Source organism: Ascaphus truei, chromosome 20, assembly GCF_040206685.1.
Source record: "Ascaphus truei isolate aAscTru1 chromosome 20, aAscTru1.hap1, whole genome shotgun sequence".
NCBI classification, from domain to species: Eukaryota; Metazoa; Chordata; class Amphibia; order Anura; family Ascaphidae; genus Ascaphus; species Ascaphus truei.
Window position 1 is genome coordinate 16,499,752 of NC_134502.1, and position 17,374 is coordinate 16,517,125.

Genomic DNA, 17,374 nt, shown 5'->3' on the forward strand with positions numbered 1-17,374 from the left:
CTCACACCATCTGCCCCCAATAAACCTGCTTTTATGCCTTAACCCCTTCATTACCTTTTATTTTTATTCATAGTGTGCGTGAGCCAGGGGTCTCCTGAGCTGAACCACATTGATTTAAATCTCGGGGACCCCCTGCTTCCTGAGATACAGGCCCCGTTATGGGGTGCCGGTATCCCCGCCATGTTAAAATCCTTCACGTCACGTAACATTGCGGGAATACTGGCACCCCATACCGAGGCCTGTATCTCTGGAAGCAGGGGGTCCCCAAGGCTTAAATCAACTTTGTTCAGCTCAGGAGACCCCCTGGTCACGCACACTATGAATAAAAGTAAAATGTAAGCAGCTTCATTACCTTAGCAGCTATTCGCTAAGGTAATGATTTTCTTGGGGTGGGGGAGGTTGATACAAGTGTGCGGGAGCATGGGGTCTTCTGAGATGAACAAAGTTTATTTCAGCCTTGGGGATCCCCTACTTCCTGAGTTGCAGGCCCCGTTATGGGGTGCCGGTATCCCTCTGCTATGTTTAGGTCCCACTGTCATGTAACCAACAGAATTTTAACATACCGGCACCCTATAACGGGGCCTGTAACTTGGGCCCGGACCTGAAATCTCCGGGACCTGCTGCTCCAATTCTGTAGTGTTAAAATTTAAATAAAACCCTGCGATTGGCTGTTAGAGGTGCGCAGGTAGAGTGACAGATTCAGCCTATCTCTTACTGCGCGTCTCTAAGGCTGAGTCCAGGGTGACTCAGCCCCTGCAGAGGCGCGCTGAGGCTGAGGGAAAGTGGGTGCTTTCCCTGGCCTTGGTTAGCGCGCCGTCCGGGGCGTGTCGGGGGGTGGGCCAGTGACGTCCCAGAGCTGGTTCGCCCTCATTGGGTGAACCGCTCACGTGACCGGCCCTGCGCTCCCGTGAGCGCTTGAATCTAAAATTTTCTTAAAACCCATGCTTCCGCACGCTTGCGGAAGCGTGCGCGAGCCCATGCTAATGCCGCTCTCATTGCGGCTGCAGGGGCTTACTGGTAAGCGTGAGCACGCCTCAGCACGGGTCAGCGTCTAAGCACTGACCATGCCCTAGGCCTCACAGACAGGCAGACCCCTGTAGGATTAACACAGCAGGAACACCTGCTTGTGTTAATCCGATGGGCCATTAAGTCTGCAGAGGACGATCTCGGACCATGACACACTACAGTGTGCCATTAAACACGATAAATGGTTGGATAACGGCCGCTGCATCTGCATATGGGGTAATAGGAAAAGTTATAGGTGTCAGATGCATATGCGCTTATGAACAATCATTCAGTAATTGTTTCTTTGGATGCTGTATGAGATGTTTGCAGAGGTGAAACAGGAGGCTGCTTTTGGATAATAAATGTAGGCTTTTATTTCACATAAAGATTTAACAACATCAAATATTAGCTTGTGGTCAGCATAAACATTTAAAGGCCCAAATACAAAGATGTCCTTTATTGAAGTAACGAGGCACTAACCTAAGTTAACACCTCATTAACTGGTAACATGCATCTTCAATACTCCATAACTTAGTGAGAAGTGCTCTTATTGACATATAATTAGCATTGTGCATATATGTTAACCTCCATTACTGATTCTGATAACGGCCGGGTATTACAGTAGCACGAAGGTGATAGAAATCTGTGCATCTGAGCTTAAGAGAGAGAGGGAAGGCGAACAAGAGAAAGTCAGACAGATCAAAGATATAAAGGAAAAGAGAGAGAAAAAAGTGAAGCTATGGAGAGAATAGAAAGGTGGAAGAGAAAGGAGGAGATAGAAAGACAGAGAGAGAGAGCTCAAGTATTCAATAAAATCATTCAGAGGTGACAATCAATGGTTGAATCTTCTTAGTTTTTTTTTTCTCCCTCTCCCCATTAAATTGTCTCTTGTGTTCAGTTCCGGCCTATAGAGGATGATGAAGATCTTGGGAACAAAGATACAGACCAGCAGGGCCCAGGTGGAAGACAGAATGGCGAAGACCTCCATGGCCACGGTGTACTTACCACGGGCACTGAGGGAGGCCGGGATATAGGACACCCAGACACTGAGGAAGGCCAGCATGCTGAAAGTGATGAACTTGGCCTCGTTAAAGCTGTCAGGGAGCTGCCTGGCCAGGAAGGCAAAGATGAAGCTGATGGTGGCCAGGAATCCAAGATATCCCAGCATGCACCAGAAGGCAGTGGGAGAGCCCTCATTACACTCAACAATAATAATCCCTGGTTGTGTTTGTACGTTGTATTCTGGGAAGGGAGGGGAGCTTGAGAGCCACGTAAGGCACAAGCACAGTTGAATAAGGACACTGAGTCCAACGACAAAGTAGGACACATTTGTCCCTGTCCACTTCCTAAGGTTGCTTCCTGGCTTTGTGGCCTTGAAAGCAATAACAACAGTGACGGTTTTGGCAAGGACACAGGAGACACAGAGGGTAAAGACAATGCCGAATGCTACCTGGCGAAGAAGACACTTTTTAGGTTGGGGGTAACCTATGAAAGTCAAAGAGCAGAGGAAGCAGAGGGACAGGGACAACAGAAGAAGACAACTTAGAGAGTAGTTGTTGGCTCGGATAATGGGAGTTGATTTGTAGTGGCTGAAAATCCCCAAGAGGGCAAATGGGATTGCGGAAGAAGTGACACTAGTGGCTACCAAAGCTGCACCCAGGGGCTCTTCATAAGAAAGAAACTCAACGGTCTTTGGGAGGCATATGTCCTGTTGGACACTGGACAACTGGTCCCACGGGCACCGAAGGCAGTCAATGGAGTCTGAAAGAGACCAAAACAGATATCTTGATTGTGGAGCAGTTAAGGGAAGAGTTATATGGATCTAGCTGTATCCTGTGTAACATACTTCAATCTAGCAAATCTTAAAGTTTTTAAACATTAGTCTTTGTTTTCACCCATCATGGTAATGCACTTCTGTCTCTTGCCCCCCTCTTCCCCACCATATCATGCCCTGTTCCTCTTTGCACTCTCTCCTCCCCTCTCTTTGCACTCTCTGCCTTACTTTATCATCTCCTCTCTGTGCACACTACACTCTCTCCTCTCCTACTAATTTCTTCTGTCTCCACCTTTCTTTACTGTCTCTCTTTGTCTGCACCTCTCCTTGCTGTCTCTCTCTGTCTCCTCCTCACCTTGTTATCGCAGTGACTGATACTTTACACCTCATAGATAAACCTTGGCCCCTTGCAGACGCACTAACCAGAACACCTTCCTACTGTCTCTGTACATTCAGCCTACTTACCAATTAGAATGTAAACTCTTCGGAGCAGGGACTCCTTTTCATAAAAATTTCATTTTTATGTCTGCAGCACTTCTTCCCATTATGTGTTACTGTATTTGTAATATTTGTTATTTATATAATTTTTTACATCTATTACTGCTGTGAAGTGAAATGTACATTAATGGCGCTATATAAATAAAGATATACATACATACATACATCTCTCTCTGTCACCTATCCCCTCCTTGCTGTCTTTCTCTTTGTCTCCTCCCCTCCTTGTTTCTCTACTGGAAGAGGCATTCCAGTTGTTGCTTAGCAATTCTGTAACAGCTGAACCTTTGTACAGAAACATACCTACGCCTTTTATATTTATAGGTTATAGGAGTTTTTAGAGAAGGAGTTGTAGGGAATGGTTATAGGAATAGTTAGGGGAGGAGTAACATAGTTACATACTGTAGCAGATGAGGTTGAAATAAGACATACGTCCATCAAGCTCTACCCATGCATACATTTAGACAACAGATACTTGATCCTATATCTGTACTTACAGTATATTGATCCAGAGTAAGGCAAACAAAAAGCCCCAGAGAAATATCATCCAATGATATCTCATAAGGGGAAAAGGGAGTCATAGGAAGTTATAGGAAGCAGGTTATAGAGAGAGGTTATAGGAGCAGTTTGAGAAGGAGATATAGTGAGCGGCTATAGGAGAAGTTGGGGAGGAGTTAAAGGGAGCAGTCAGATAAGTAGTTAGGGGAAGAGTTAAAATATATGGATGGCATTATTGGCAATATAAAGATAATGCACCAAAAAAATCACACAACATAGAAAAGTAAACATTGGCCAAATGGCCAAAAGAAGACACTAGAATGTCTAAGTACAGCTCAACCCCCTTATAACGCTGTGCTTGGGATCCAAAGAATCACATCGCGCTATAAGCGGATCGCGCTAGAAATAATGTACAATTGTATGCATTGTACAATAAAGTATTTAAGATACCAATAATCGTGTTGTAAAGTATTCATAAATACGAAAATTGGGAGCCATGCTTGCATCGCGTTATAAGCGGATTCGCGTTGTAATGGATCGCATTATAGCGTGGTTGAGCTGTACCACTTTATTAAAAGCATATTCAATTATGGATGATTGAAAATAGGAAATCCCCAGGTTGCCTTTTTGATTATGATTTTTGTCCTTCCTAGATTGTGCTGGATGGAGGTACTTCCATGTCATTCCTACAGAGTCCCCTAACCTACAGTATGCAGCATACCAAACACAACAAACTCTCTGTTTAACAGGTAAAGCTGGTCAAACAGGACCTAAAAAAATGTAGTGTGCCCGCTAAAGAAGAGGGTAGAATATGAGCTGGCTTTAATGAAAGGGAGTTCCATTAGTAGCAATGAGTGAGAAAGGAATTAGGGAGTGAGTGTGATGGTTTGGTTGGGGTCATAAATGGGTCCAGAAAACATTTTTGTGGTTAATGAGATATTGAGATGATTCTGTTGAAATGGAATGATCAACACAAGATTAATCTACTAGATGCTGCTTTGAAAGAAGGGAAGAAAGTTTGAAGTGACATTAAAAACCAAGCTCATCCCTCACCTGTGTGGTTGGAGATCTCTCCTTGAGGACAGGGGACACACTGGAAGCAGCAGGCAGGCTTCCCTCTTATAGCCGCTTTCCTGAAACCTGGGGAACAGGTCTGACTGCAGACGGAGTGAGGGACCTGGAGAGAGCGGGGGGATGGAGACACAGAGACACAGAGATAGACCTTATATTCATCTATATACATAGATAGGATTGAATATACAGAAACTGAGTTGTCTCTCATATGTACAGTATATACAGAGAGAGAGGCAAGACTGAGTTATCGATAACATAAATATACATAGGGGAGGACAGGTGCAGGCACTGACCTTTCTCTCGCACCATAGACATGTGCTCCCCACCCCCCTAGATGGGGCATTGAATGCGTCTCATTACTATTTAGTGCAGTTCAGCACATACCTGTGTGTCCCCCGCTGCCCAGTGGATGGCGGTAGTGTTCACCATGAATTTGTGTCCCGGCTTAACACTAGCATCGTAAGTCCCGACCTTTACATGCTGTATGGTTCCCTGTGAACTCATTTGCCAGTTGACGATGTCATACAGAGCTGGAACATCCCCGTTAGAGTCGAAATACATTTCTTTCTCTTCTTTAGTCTGGAAATGGACGGACTTCATAGAGTGCAGAACCTAAGAGGAAGTTAATAGGATCAAATGAGCCTATCTAGGATGCCAATTAAAGGATGTCTTACAAATATGATTCCTATAAGTTAACAGTATTTCCATAGTGTCAGATTCTCTTATGTAATATATGGGTATCATCTGTAAAGGATTCTTATAAGTTAGTAGTGTCAGTGTGAATGAGACGACTGTTGACCTGGTTAACTTATAGGAATCAACTGCTAGAGACACCCTCTTATCCCACCAGAGGGACACCCCGCTAAACTAGGGAGAGGAGCTGCTGAACCTATTAATATCTCAAAGTAAGATAAAATGCTATAGACATCAAAGAGGAGGAGGATGAAGATACCTCCCATGGTTGGAAAGCCAAAGTGTCAGTGCATCTCCCGCTTGATTTGGGGCAGCCCCGTAGCCTACGAGTTAGGACATCTTGCAGAGCCCAGGCGAATGCGTAAACCGCAATGTAGACATTGTAGGTCCCTCCCAGAACATTGAAACCGCTGAAGGTACTCCCAAGAGACTCCTGACCTGTGCAGTGTCTGGTGCCATTGAGCAACTTTGTCCCTGGTCTCTCCCATTTACAGCCAAAGTTCTGCTCCCAAAACTCAATCATGAAGCTGTCATCTGGAGTCTTTTGAGGTTGGCCGGCGTTGAGAAACTCTCTGAACCCGGGAATAGGCCCGCTGTGTATTGCAAAGCCAATAGTGCCACGCAGGACACCCCAGAATCGCTCTTTGGATAACAGGGCTGAGGTTGACCATGATTCACTTGTCACCCAGCTCTTCCCTGTGACGTTGAGCCTCAAGAGCTCTTCTACCACCGGGAGAAAATATAAATCACTGGAGAAGACAACCACCACGTTGGCATTTGACTCTGCGATGACCCTCGAGAGGTGGGGGGCATTGCGATCGGTTTGGCTTATCAGTATGAACTCGATGAAGGCTATGCAGGCCCCAGCTCTCAGTATATCTAACTTGGTGGCCAAGATGCCCTCCTGTCCATAGTCATTGTCCACAGCCAACAGCCCAACCCATGTCCAGTTGAAGTAGGAAACCAGCTGTGCCAGCCCTTGGGACTGGAAAATGTCGCTGGGAACAGTCCTGAAAAAGGAAGGGAACTGAGTACGGTCACTCAGGAGGGAGCTGGTTGCGAAGTAGCTGATCTGAAAGGAGATGGAGAGGAGATGAAAGTTGCGTATGGAACCAGGCATCTATAGGCTGGCACAGGGTTTACAGAGCCTGGCACATCTAGGGATGGTAAAGCAATACACTGCCTTGTCCTATTAGGTCTGGTACACGGGATTCAGAGCCTGGCACTTCTAGAGCTGGTACAGTGGATACAGAACCTTGTACCTCTAGGGCTAGCACATTATCTTCAGAGCCTGGAACCTCTATGGTTATTACAGGGAATATACATTCTAGCACCTCTAGGACTGTTGCACGGGATACAGAATCTGGCACCACTAGGGCTGATACAGGGGATATAGAGTCTGGCACCTCTAAGGCTGGAAAAGGGAATACAGAGTCAATGTAACACAACATAATAATATAATCTCATATATACAAAGTCATATAAGGTCTAACACTAGTACAGGATGCACATGCACAAAGACTGTATATACAGTATGTCATGTAACCTCTAGGATTAGTAAAGTATGTAGATATACAGACAGACTGTATATATATAATGTGCTGTAACCTCTAGTATTAGTACAGGTAGCACACACATGCAGACTGTATATATATATACATCGCCGGAAGAAGAGATCAGTGTATCTCGAAAGCTCGCACAAATAAAAGCATTTCGTTAGCCACAGAACGGTATCATCTATTTATTTTTTGATTATATATATATATATATATATATATACATGTATGTATTTACATGTAACCTCTAGGACTAGTACAGTACACAGATTGTACTATACACACACACACATACACACACACACTCACACACACATATATACACACACAATGCAATCTCTATGACTAGCCAGGCCTTTATGAGACCTTACTTTCCAGATCAGGGTTGCCTGAATATTAAGGTTGTTTTTCTGTGATCAATCTCACTGCCACATTGTTTTCTGCTGTGTCTCCATTGCCTGACCCTACTACGGACCTTACCATGCTACCTGCTGTCTGTTGCATGCCTGCTGCTGCCTGCTCCCTGCTCCCTGCTACCTGCTGCCTGTCTTCTACCTGTTTCTACATGCCTGCTGCCTTCCTGCTGTCCGCCTGCTGTCTGCCTGTTGCATGCCTGCTCCCTGTTCCCTGCTGCCTCCTGCCTGCCTGCCGCCTGCTGTCTGCTGCCTGCCTTCTCCCTGATGCCTGCCGCCTGCTGCCTACCACCTGCTGCCTGCCGCCTGCTGCCTACCACCTGCTGCCTGCCGCCTGCCATCTGACTCTGACCTTGCCTTTTTTTTCGACTCCTTTCAGCCCGTTCCAGCAACTGGGCTTCAGTCCTGCAGTTGTTGTCCGTGACACCCAATCTCCTCACTCTCTCATGCACGCCCTGCCTACTCTCTCCCCATGTCTCCTCTCCCTCTCCTTCTGCATCCAGCCTGCCACTTCTCTCTCCTGCACCTCCTGCCTCCTCTTTCTCCTCCTGCATCCCTTGCTTCCTCTCTCTCCTACTGCACATCCTGCCTCCTCCCTCTCTCGCCTCTGGCACCCTCTTCCACTTCTCTCTGTCTTCCTGCACCCCTGCCTCCTCCCTCTGCCTCCTCTCTTTGTGCTTCTGCACCCCTGCATCCCCCTCTTTCTCCTGCACCTCCTGCCTCCTCCACCTCACTCCCCCTGCACCCTCTGCCTCTTCACTCTGTCTTCCTGCACCCCTGCCTCCTCCCTGTTTTTATGCACCCCTGCCTCCTCCCTCTGCCTCCTCTCTTTGTCCTTCTGCACCCTCTCTTTCCTGCACCTCCTGCCTCCTCCCCCTCTCTCCTCCTGCGCCCCTGCCTCCTCCCTCTCTCGCCTCCTGCACCCTCTGCCTCTTCTCTCTGTCTTCCTGCACCCCCTGCCTCCTCCCTCTTTCTTCCTCTTCCTCTTCTCTCTGTCCTTCTGCACCCCTGCCTCCCCTCTTTCTCCTTTCGCCTCCTGCACCCCATGCCTCCATCCCCTCTCTAACCTGCAACACTGCCTCCTCCCTCTCTCACCCACTGTACCCTCTGCCTCTTCTCTATGTCTTCCTGCACACTTGCCTTCTCCATCTCTCTTCTCCTGCACCCTCTGCCTCCTCTATCTGTTCTGCTGCACCCCGTTCAGCACTCTCTGCTATTCATGTACTAACTCCCAGACCTCCCCTCCCCCCACCCCCACACACACACACACACAGCTCTGTCACTTCTAGCAGTGTATAAAAATGTTATGAGGTGAGATGTGGGGGCATAGGGATAGCATTAGTATATATATGTTTAAACAGTAGGATGAGAGGTGGATGTTTAGGATTACAGGTTGTATAATGATGGTGATTATATACAGTTGTGGGTTGATATAATGCGGGTTAAAAGGGGAGATATGAGAATATAGAGATATAGAGTGATGGCAGCGTATATATATACGATTGGAATAATGATGGTTGTAGGGTGATAAATGGCAGGTGACCATACAGTATAGTATTGGGGTTGGAGTTGGTTAAATTATAAGAGGTCAGGATATAGAGTTGTGGTTGATATCATGAAGATTATAGGGTTAGAGGTGGCTGTATAGGTTTAGACGTTGGTACTGTATATAGGGTTAGTGTTTATATATTGATGATTTTAAGAGGAGAAATTGGTTCATAGGGTTGGGTTTGTATACAATAAATTTTATAGGGCGAAGTGTGTGTATAGGCTGAGAGGTTGATATATAGGCTTAGTGTTGGTATACTATAGTTTTAGGGTGAGAGGGGGGTGTATAAAAATAGGGTCGGTATAGTGTTGGTTATAGGTTATGTATAGGTTTCGGTCTTTCTCTTACATGTTACAGGTGATAGGAGGTGGGATCTCTGTAGGTCAAAGAACTATATGCCCTGTGTACTTGAATGGGGATTATACCCCCTATGATGATGCAACTGTCCTGTAATGATACCACGCTTCCCTCCTGTGGTAGCTGCATCGCCCCAACAGCTCCCCTCCCCTCCCATGCAGGGTACAAGGAGACAGGCTAAGAGTAGGTAGAGGGCAAACCTGGTTTAGAGCGGGATTGCACAGCTATGTCACTGGCTAGCAGGGTGCAGGTAACAGCACAGCTACACAGGGGTGGGGTGGGGCGGGGGGTGTTGTTGAGAGAGAGGGAGAGCAAGAAAAAGAAATATGGAGGGAGTGTTATCTTGGGGGACGGAAGAGGGAGAGAAAATGAGGGAGAGAATGGGAGAAATAGTTAGGGACGGAGAGAGAAAAATACAGGGAGGGTAAAAAAAAGGGGGGGGGAGAGAAAGAGATTTGGAAAACTCTACATTCAAACAAGAGACCTGTGAGGTTTGGAGAGCATGAAGAAGTGACACACATACACTCTCTTACCTGCGGGTATCTGTACAGTCCCAACATTTGGGCCATTATGATGGAGCGGGTGGATCCGGAATCTCCAATGACACCTGCTAGAGGTGGCCCGTTGTGACACCTGTAATTGGGAATGCTTCCTTGTCCTCCTGACAGAATCCAGAATATCCCCTCTGCTGCCCGTCTCGTGCCAACACAGGTGTCAAATATCTGGAAGCCGAGAGTGATGTTGGGGAGGAGGTCAGGGTTTGAGTTAATCTCGTCTATAGCAAATATCATTGCTCGCAGGCTCTGATAATTCTGGGGATCAAACCTAGAGCAAACAGTATTTTAGTGTCACACATGCACAAAGAGTGTCTCCTCAGCCTCAGAGTCCCACACGTACATGCCATGTCAACTCAGTCTGTCAGTGTCACACACATAGGAGAAGAGCTCCCTCAGTCTGTTAGTGTTATACACACACAGGGAGAGAGGCTCCCTCAGTCTGTCAGTGTCACACAGACAGGGAGAAATTCCCCTCAGTCTGTCAGTGTCACACACATAGGGAGAGGGGCACACTTAGTCTGTCAGTGTTGCACACACAAAGTAGAGAGGGGCTTTCCTGTCAGTGTCACACACACAATATCTCGTCTAATAGGACCAAAAATAGTCATATTCAATTAAAACTTACGTCTGACATTTAAGATTTCCAGGTTTGCTTGTGAAGAGGTTTTTGCTGTAGCTTATGCCCAGGTGAGTATAAAAGGTTCCCCCTATAATAATATCTCCAGAAACGCTCAGATATTGATTAATGTTTACACTCAACAGATCACAGCTTCGTCCTGACTCCCAGCACATACAAACTTCCACAGCTAATGTGTATAAAACCCACATTATAACCAGGAGCAATCTTCCCATTCTGTATAAACAGCAGATCTGTCTGTGTCTGTGATTCATCTGTAACTCCCAGGGAGAGGGGCTCCCTCAGTCTGTCAGTGTCACACACACAGGAGAGGGTCTCCCTCAGTCTGTCAGTGTCACACACACACACACACACACACACAGGAGAGGGGCTCCCTCAGTCTGTCAGTGTCACACACACAGGAGAGGGGCTCCCTCAGTCTGTCAGTGTCACACACACACACACACACACACACACACACACACACACACACACACACACACACACACACACACACACACACACACACACACACACACACACACACACAGAGAGGGGCTCTCTCAGTCTGTCAGTGTCACACACACAGGAGAGGGGCTCCCTCAGTCTGTCAGTGTCACACACACACACACACACACACACACACACACACACACACACACACACACACACACACACACACACACACACACACACACACACACACACACACACACACAGAGAGGGGCTCTCTCAGTCTGTCAGTGTCACACACACAGGAGAGGGGCTCCCTCAGTCTGTCAGTGTCACACACACACACACACACACACACACACACACACACACACACACACACACACACACACACACACACACACACACACACACACACACAGAGAGGGGCTCTCTCAGTCTGTCAGTGTCACACACACAGGGAGAGGGGCTCCCTCAGCCTGTCAGTGTCACACACTGGAGAACGGCTCCCTCAGTCTGTCAGTGTTACACACACAGGAGAGGGGCTCCCTCAGTCTGTCAGTGTCACACACACAGGGAGAGGGGCTCCCTCAGTCTGTCAGTGTCACACACAGGAGAGGGGCTTCCTCAGTCTGTCAGTGTCACACACAGGAGAGGGGCTTCCTCAGTCTGTCAGTGTTACACACACAGGAGAGGGGCTCCCTCAGTCTGTCAGTGTCACACACACAGGAGAGAGGCTCCCTCAGTCTGTCAGTGTCACACACAGGAGAAGGGCTCCCTCAGTCTGTCAGTGTCACACACAGGAGAGGGGCTTCCTCAGTCTGTCAGTGTTACACACACAGGAGAGGGGCTCCCTCAGTCTGTCAGTGTCACACACACAGGAGAGAGGCTCCCTCAGTCTGTCAGTGTCACACACAGGAGAAGGGCTCCCTCAGTCTGTCAGTGTCACACACAGGAGAGGGGCTTCCTCAGTCTGTCAGTGTTACACACACAGGAGAGGGGCTCCCTCAGTCTGTCAGTGTTACACACACAGGAGAGGGGCTTCCTCAGTCTGTCAGTGTTACACACACAGGAGAGGGGCTTCCTCAGTCTGTCAGTGTCACACACACAGGAGAGAGGCTCCCTCAGTCTGTCAGTGTCAAACACACAGGAGAGGGGCTCCCTCAGTCTGTCAGTGTAATAAACATAGGAGAGGGGCTCCCTCAGTCTGTCAGTATCACACACACATAAAGGAGTGACGCTCCCTCAGTCTGTCAGTGTCAAACACACAGGCTCGTTCACTCTGTAGGTGTCACACACATAGGAGAGGAGCTCCTTCAGTCTGTCAGTGTCACAAGGACAGGAGATGGACTTAGTCAGTTTTTATAAGTTGTGTAGATGTCCTGGGAATGCAGATATTAATTATGCCATCTCTCCTAATTATGTTATCAAGGAAATGACAGCCCCCTGGGAATCAGTGCTAATTCCAAATATACATCTCTTTATTTTCATGCTCAACCATTCCCACAAGGGACAAATGACAACAGTCTCAGTATGATGGCCCTAGCAATGAGAGGAATCCATATATTTTGTCATCCTTTTGCAATGAGTATCACGCAATATGTACTGTAATTGTATTGAATTGTATGTACTGTAATGGTATTGAATTGAAATGTAAAATGTAAAAACTTGCAAACACTAATAAGTAGTTTTAGAGAAATACATGTTTTATTTCCTAATGCTAACAATAACAAGAATAATGCAATAATAGAAAGGCTCTTCTTTCAATTTTACAATGTTCTTTTTTTTTTGTTTACCTGGCTGGCATTTGAACATCTTGGCCTTTAAAGAGTGAATATTCAATATTAATTATTGCACATACCGTACAGTACTGTACTGCGCATGCGTGTCGCTATGGGACCTGGTTGAAATGCATATGCGTATCATTTAATTTCTGCGCATGCGTGTCTCTATGGAACCTGGATTGAAAAAAACTAGGATACAGTTGATTCATGAATTACAGTACTGTTCACTTATTAAACTCAGGCACTTTCTGATCCTCAGCAGAGGATCATTGCACACTGTACATGTATGAAACACAATCCCCAAACAGTGAAGTGCGGGTGTGTGTCTGTGGCGGTTGTGTTGTAGTCATCCAATCCCAGGTATGTTGGATTATGATGGTGCCGGCACACCGTGGGAGCTCGTGTTGCACTGAACCTGTTGCAGGCCTGTTTCGCAAAAAGGTGCTTCGGTACTTGCATGTCTTTATATTCTGTGAGAGTTCCCTCCAATGGCGCCTGATCACCTTTCCTCTCTGGAACTGTAGATCTCAGCTCTGGTCGCCACATGCACACGTGCACTATCTCTGCAGATTTCAAACGAAACTGCTATGCTCAGGTCTGCTCAGATCTAATCTACTGTCATGGCGGCCCCCCTCTTAATAACTTCTCTCCCTCTAAGTCCCTCCTTCTTCACTAGCCTCTCCACTGGCTCCTCATACTCTTATGTCCAATGGAGAGGAACCTTAGGAACCTGTGGGCCAGGGGTTATATCCTCCCCCTGCTAAAACGTTGATGTCCCCATCAACCAGGATAAGACCATATTCATACATTTATTTAAGCTAACAAATGCCTCATCTCTAGGTACACAACATCATACGTATGGTGGGACCAACACACAGACACGTCTTAGAGATTGCATAATTTCTACACCAAATGGTTCCCCAACTCCCAGAATATGCACCTATTTCTAATGTCACCATCCATTTAGCCATACTAATAAATCATGGGGCTTTCTGTCGACACTCCTGGAGAATCATAGGTCTGTCTCATTGGAGGTCTTGTCTCCCTCATAGGATGTGGCGAGAAACAGGCGGTACAACTGTCATATCCCCTTGCTTTTAAGAGGATTCACATGGTACTGGTGAATCATGTTCTGCGGACCCTACACTTGCAGGGGTCTTACCACTCTCTATCACTGCTGTATCTTCAACTTTGCTGTCCTGTTCATCACTATCCCGCCTACAGTGGCTTTGTGGGCTAGTCGTGGGACCCTGTCCTCTGCTCAGTCGATCCCTTCTCCTGGGTTGATTTGCTACTCCTCAAATATTTTCTTTCTCATGCATCGTACTAACTGACCTATGGGCAAAAGATGATTCCAATGTAGGTTCTTCCCTGCCCCACTTCCTTTTCTTGGCCTTACTCGATATACTGGAAGTCCTTATAGCTTCCCTACTACCACATAAGGCTTTTGATTCCAAAGATTCACTATTTGGGCTCACCTGGTATCCCCAGAACACACTTTGTAAATAAAATGTACACTTAATATAGCCTAAGACTTTCTGGTATTTTTTTTTTTACACTTTTAAAACTCCTCTGTAAAGATTCTGCTTGATCCGTGACGGGTTTTCACTTCGGTCCAGGTTTTCTCCCTCTCCTGCCCTTTCTGATCTCTGTGGCCATTTTGGGTACTGGTAGCCTGCTTTATAAGGCTGCAGTTATCATAGGTAGTCGCCGAGGAAAGTTCTGTGTGTTTGCAGCTCCTGTCGGTCTTTACTGCTACACCTTATCCTCTTGCTTGTTTTGAATTCAAGTTGCTGACCCCGGGCCGTGACCCCGACGACCCGCTTGTCTCCTTCCGCCACCCCTGACCTCCGCTTGCCTCCTCGACTTTGCTCCTCTGCCACCAGCCCTGACAAGCTTGTCCCCTGGACTTTGCAACTCTGCCGCCAGCCGTGATCCCTGCTTCCATGCTGACTACGGATACTCTTACAGGACTTTGTCCCTGGGTTGTGGTCAGTTTATTTGTATCCCTACCTCAGCCCTGCGGGAAAGCCTCCAGATTTGAGACGAGCACCGTCACATTTTGCTCTGCCAAACATGGACCCTGCTGAGGTATAGCTAGCCGTATCTCTCCAAGGGGAACGACTCAATAAGCATGAGACATGCCTCGGCCTGCAAAACCAACAGCTGGCACTTATTTCAAGCCGACTTCAGGACATTATTACCCGGCTAGAGACACTCCAGGTGGGTTCTACCCCTGCACTGCCCTTACCGGAAACTTCTCCGGCGCCTGTCCCATTAACCCCTACGCCCTACATATCTGTGTTATGAAGGGGACCCTATTGCTTGTAGAAGGTTTCTGATCCAATGCTCGATTCAGTTCGAACTCCAGCCCTCCATGTTCAGCCCTCACCGATCCAGGATAGCATATGCAATTTCCCTACTAACAGATGAGGCCTTGGCCTGGGCTTCCCCTCTGTGGGAGAGAGAATCCCCACTGATTAACTACTCTGTTTCCTTTCTCCAGGCATTTAAAAGAGTATTTGATGCCCCTGGTCGCGTCTCCTCCGCTTTAGTTTCACTCCTTCGTATCTGACAAGGAATCCGTACCGCAGGCCAGTATGCCATTGAGTTCCCGAACCCTTGCTGGGGAGACAGGCTGGAATAATGAAGCTCCGGTGGCAGCATTTTGGCAGGGGCTTTCTGAGCGTTTAAAGGACCAAATGACCTGCCGGGATCTTTCCAAAGATCTGGAGGAACTTATTGCCCTCTGTATCAGAATGGACCTCCGGATACGAGAACGGCAGACCGTGCAAGCTCAGTCTCCAAAAACCCCAACAATTCGGTTTGCCCCCCACTTTCAGACCCCTCTTTCTACACCTCTCCCTGAGGAGGAACCGATGCAAATAGGTGACACTAAATTACCTGAGCAGGAGAGAACTAGGAGACATGTCAGTGGGCTGTGCCTGTACTGTGGGCTCAAAGGGCACCGTGTCGAGACTGTCCTAAATCAGGAAAACCCCAATGCCCAGTGAAAATAGAGGAATATTCTCTGGACATTTCTACTATTCTTCCTTCACCACAACCTTCACGGCTCCTCCTGCCGGTTTCATTCTCCTGGGGACCAGCATCCATTTTCACTCAGGCTTTAGTGGATTCAGGAGCCACAGGGAACTTCACAGATCACGCATTTACAAAACTCCACTCCCTTCCTATCCATACTAAGGAGATTCCGTTACCAGTAGTAGCTATTGATGGAAGACCTCTGATACCTGGGACCACCCCTCTCGTGACTAATCCTTTACTGGTCACAGTCGGGGCACTTCACAAAGAGTCACTATCATTCTACGTGATTTGCTCTACCTCGACTCCAGTGGTTCTAGGACTTCCCTGGCTGCGGCACCACAACCCCAAGATCGATTGGTCGACCAATCAAGTGACATTCTGGGGACAACATTGCCATTGATCGTGTCTTCTGGCGTCTCGCACCATCTCCGAGGTTTGGCTACCAACCGAGACTTCCGCATCATGCCTTCCAGGGGGTTACCAGGAATTTGCCGACGTATTCGACAAAAAACAAGCAGAGGAGTTACCGTCACATCGACCTTATGATTGTACAATCGATCTACTCCCAGGGGTCATCCATCCTCAAGGCCGCACCTCTCCCATTTCGGAACCAGAAACCAAGGCTATGCGGGCATATATTTCAGAGAACCTTCAGCATGGGTTTATTCGCAAATCAAGTTCTTCCGCTGGAGCGGGTTTCTTCTTCGTTTCCAAAAAAGACGGTTCTCTCAGGCCATGTATCGACTAGTGGATAAGGGAAACTCCCTTAATTGGGTGCTCCATATACCCACAGTGCTACCAAATATAGGCAATTGATAATGTCTTTTAGAGCAGGGTAAACATCCTCTTGAGCAATAACATCGGCAGTTTTTTCGGGATTGGAACATATACCAACACCAGTAAGGGGGGGAGACAGATTGAACCTCCTTAACAAATGCGAAATGTCATGGATCTTCTGCATGGACAGTCTCCATCCACATGGTATAAATGTGGACTGGGAATTGGCCCATTTTTTATAAAGACTATAAATTTCCTAAATGTATCTACCTGTAATATGTGTCATCTGTGTACCGAATTTTGTCTACTCAGGAATCTAGGCTAGGTTGTTTTTATCTTTCCTAGATCAAGTTTCCTATTTTATATTATAAATGTATAATGTACAATTTACACTTGGGCCAATAATTGTTTACATGTTTCGCTTTCCAAGCTTTTTGATCACTAGGTTTATAAATCTTTGTCTTTTTTATCTCTATAAGGATAAGATTGTAATGTTCTAATTGACATGCATAATAGTATGATTCCTCTAATTATAATAAAGAAAAATAATATGCAAAATAATATGGTTACATACAGTACAGTATATAAAGAGCTATTTAATAGCTATCCCTGATATCTCCCCTCTTCCATTTAGTATTTCTGTCAAGGATATATTTTTTCTTCTTTTCTTCTTTTTTACTTCCACATGGGAGTTTATTTTATTCAAGAAACATAAGTTTTCTAAATTT

General features: G+C 46.7%; 1 protein-coding gene across 1 annotated transcript; it reads right to left on the bottom strand.

Moving 5' to 3' along the window:
* Nucleotides 1-1,823: 1,823 nt before the first annotated feature.
* Nucleotides 1,824-7,597, bottom strand: LOC142471366 (vomeronasal type-2 receptor 26-like). Its single transcript, XM_075578178.1, has 5 exons — nucleotides 7,571-7,597; nucleotides 5,799-6,611; nucleotides 5,231-5,458; nucleotides 4,826-4,949; nucleotides 1,824-2,766 (listed from the first exon to the last, which is right to left on the bottom strand). The coding sequence occupies exons 2-5, from the start codon at nucleotides 6,060-6,062 to the stop codon at nucleotides 1,838-1,840; spliced, it is 1,545 nt and encodes a 514-aa protein (XP_075434293.1). The 5' UTR covers nucleotides 6,063-6,611; nucleotides 7,571-7,597; the 3' UTR covers nucleotides 1,824-1,837.
* Between the last annotated feature and the right edge of the window lie 9,777 nt (nucleotides 7,598-17,374).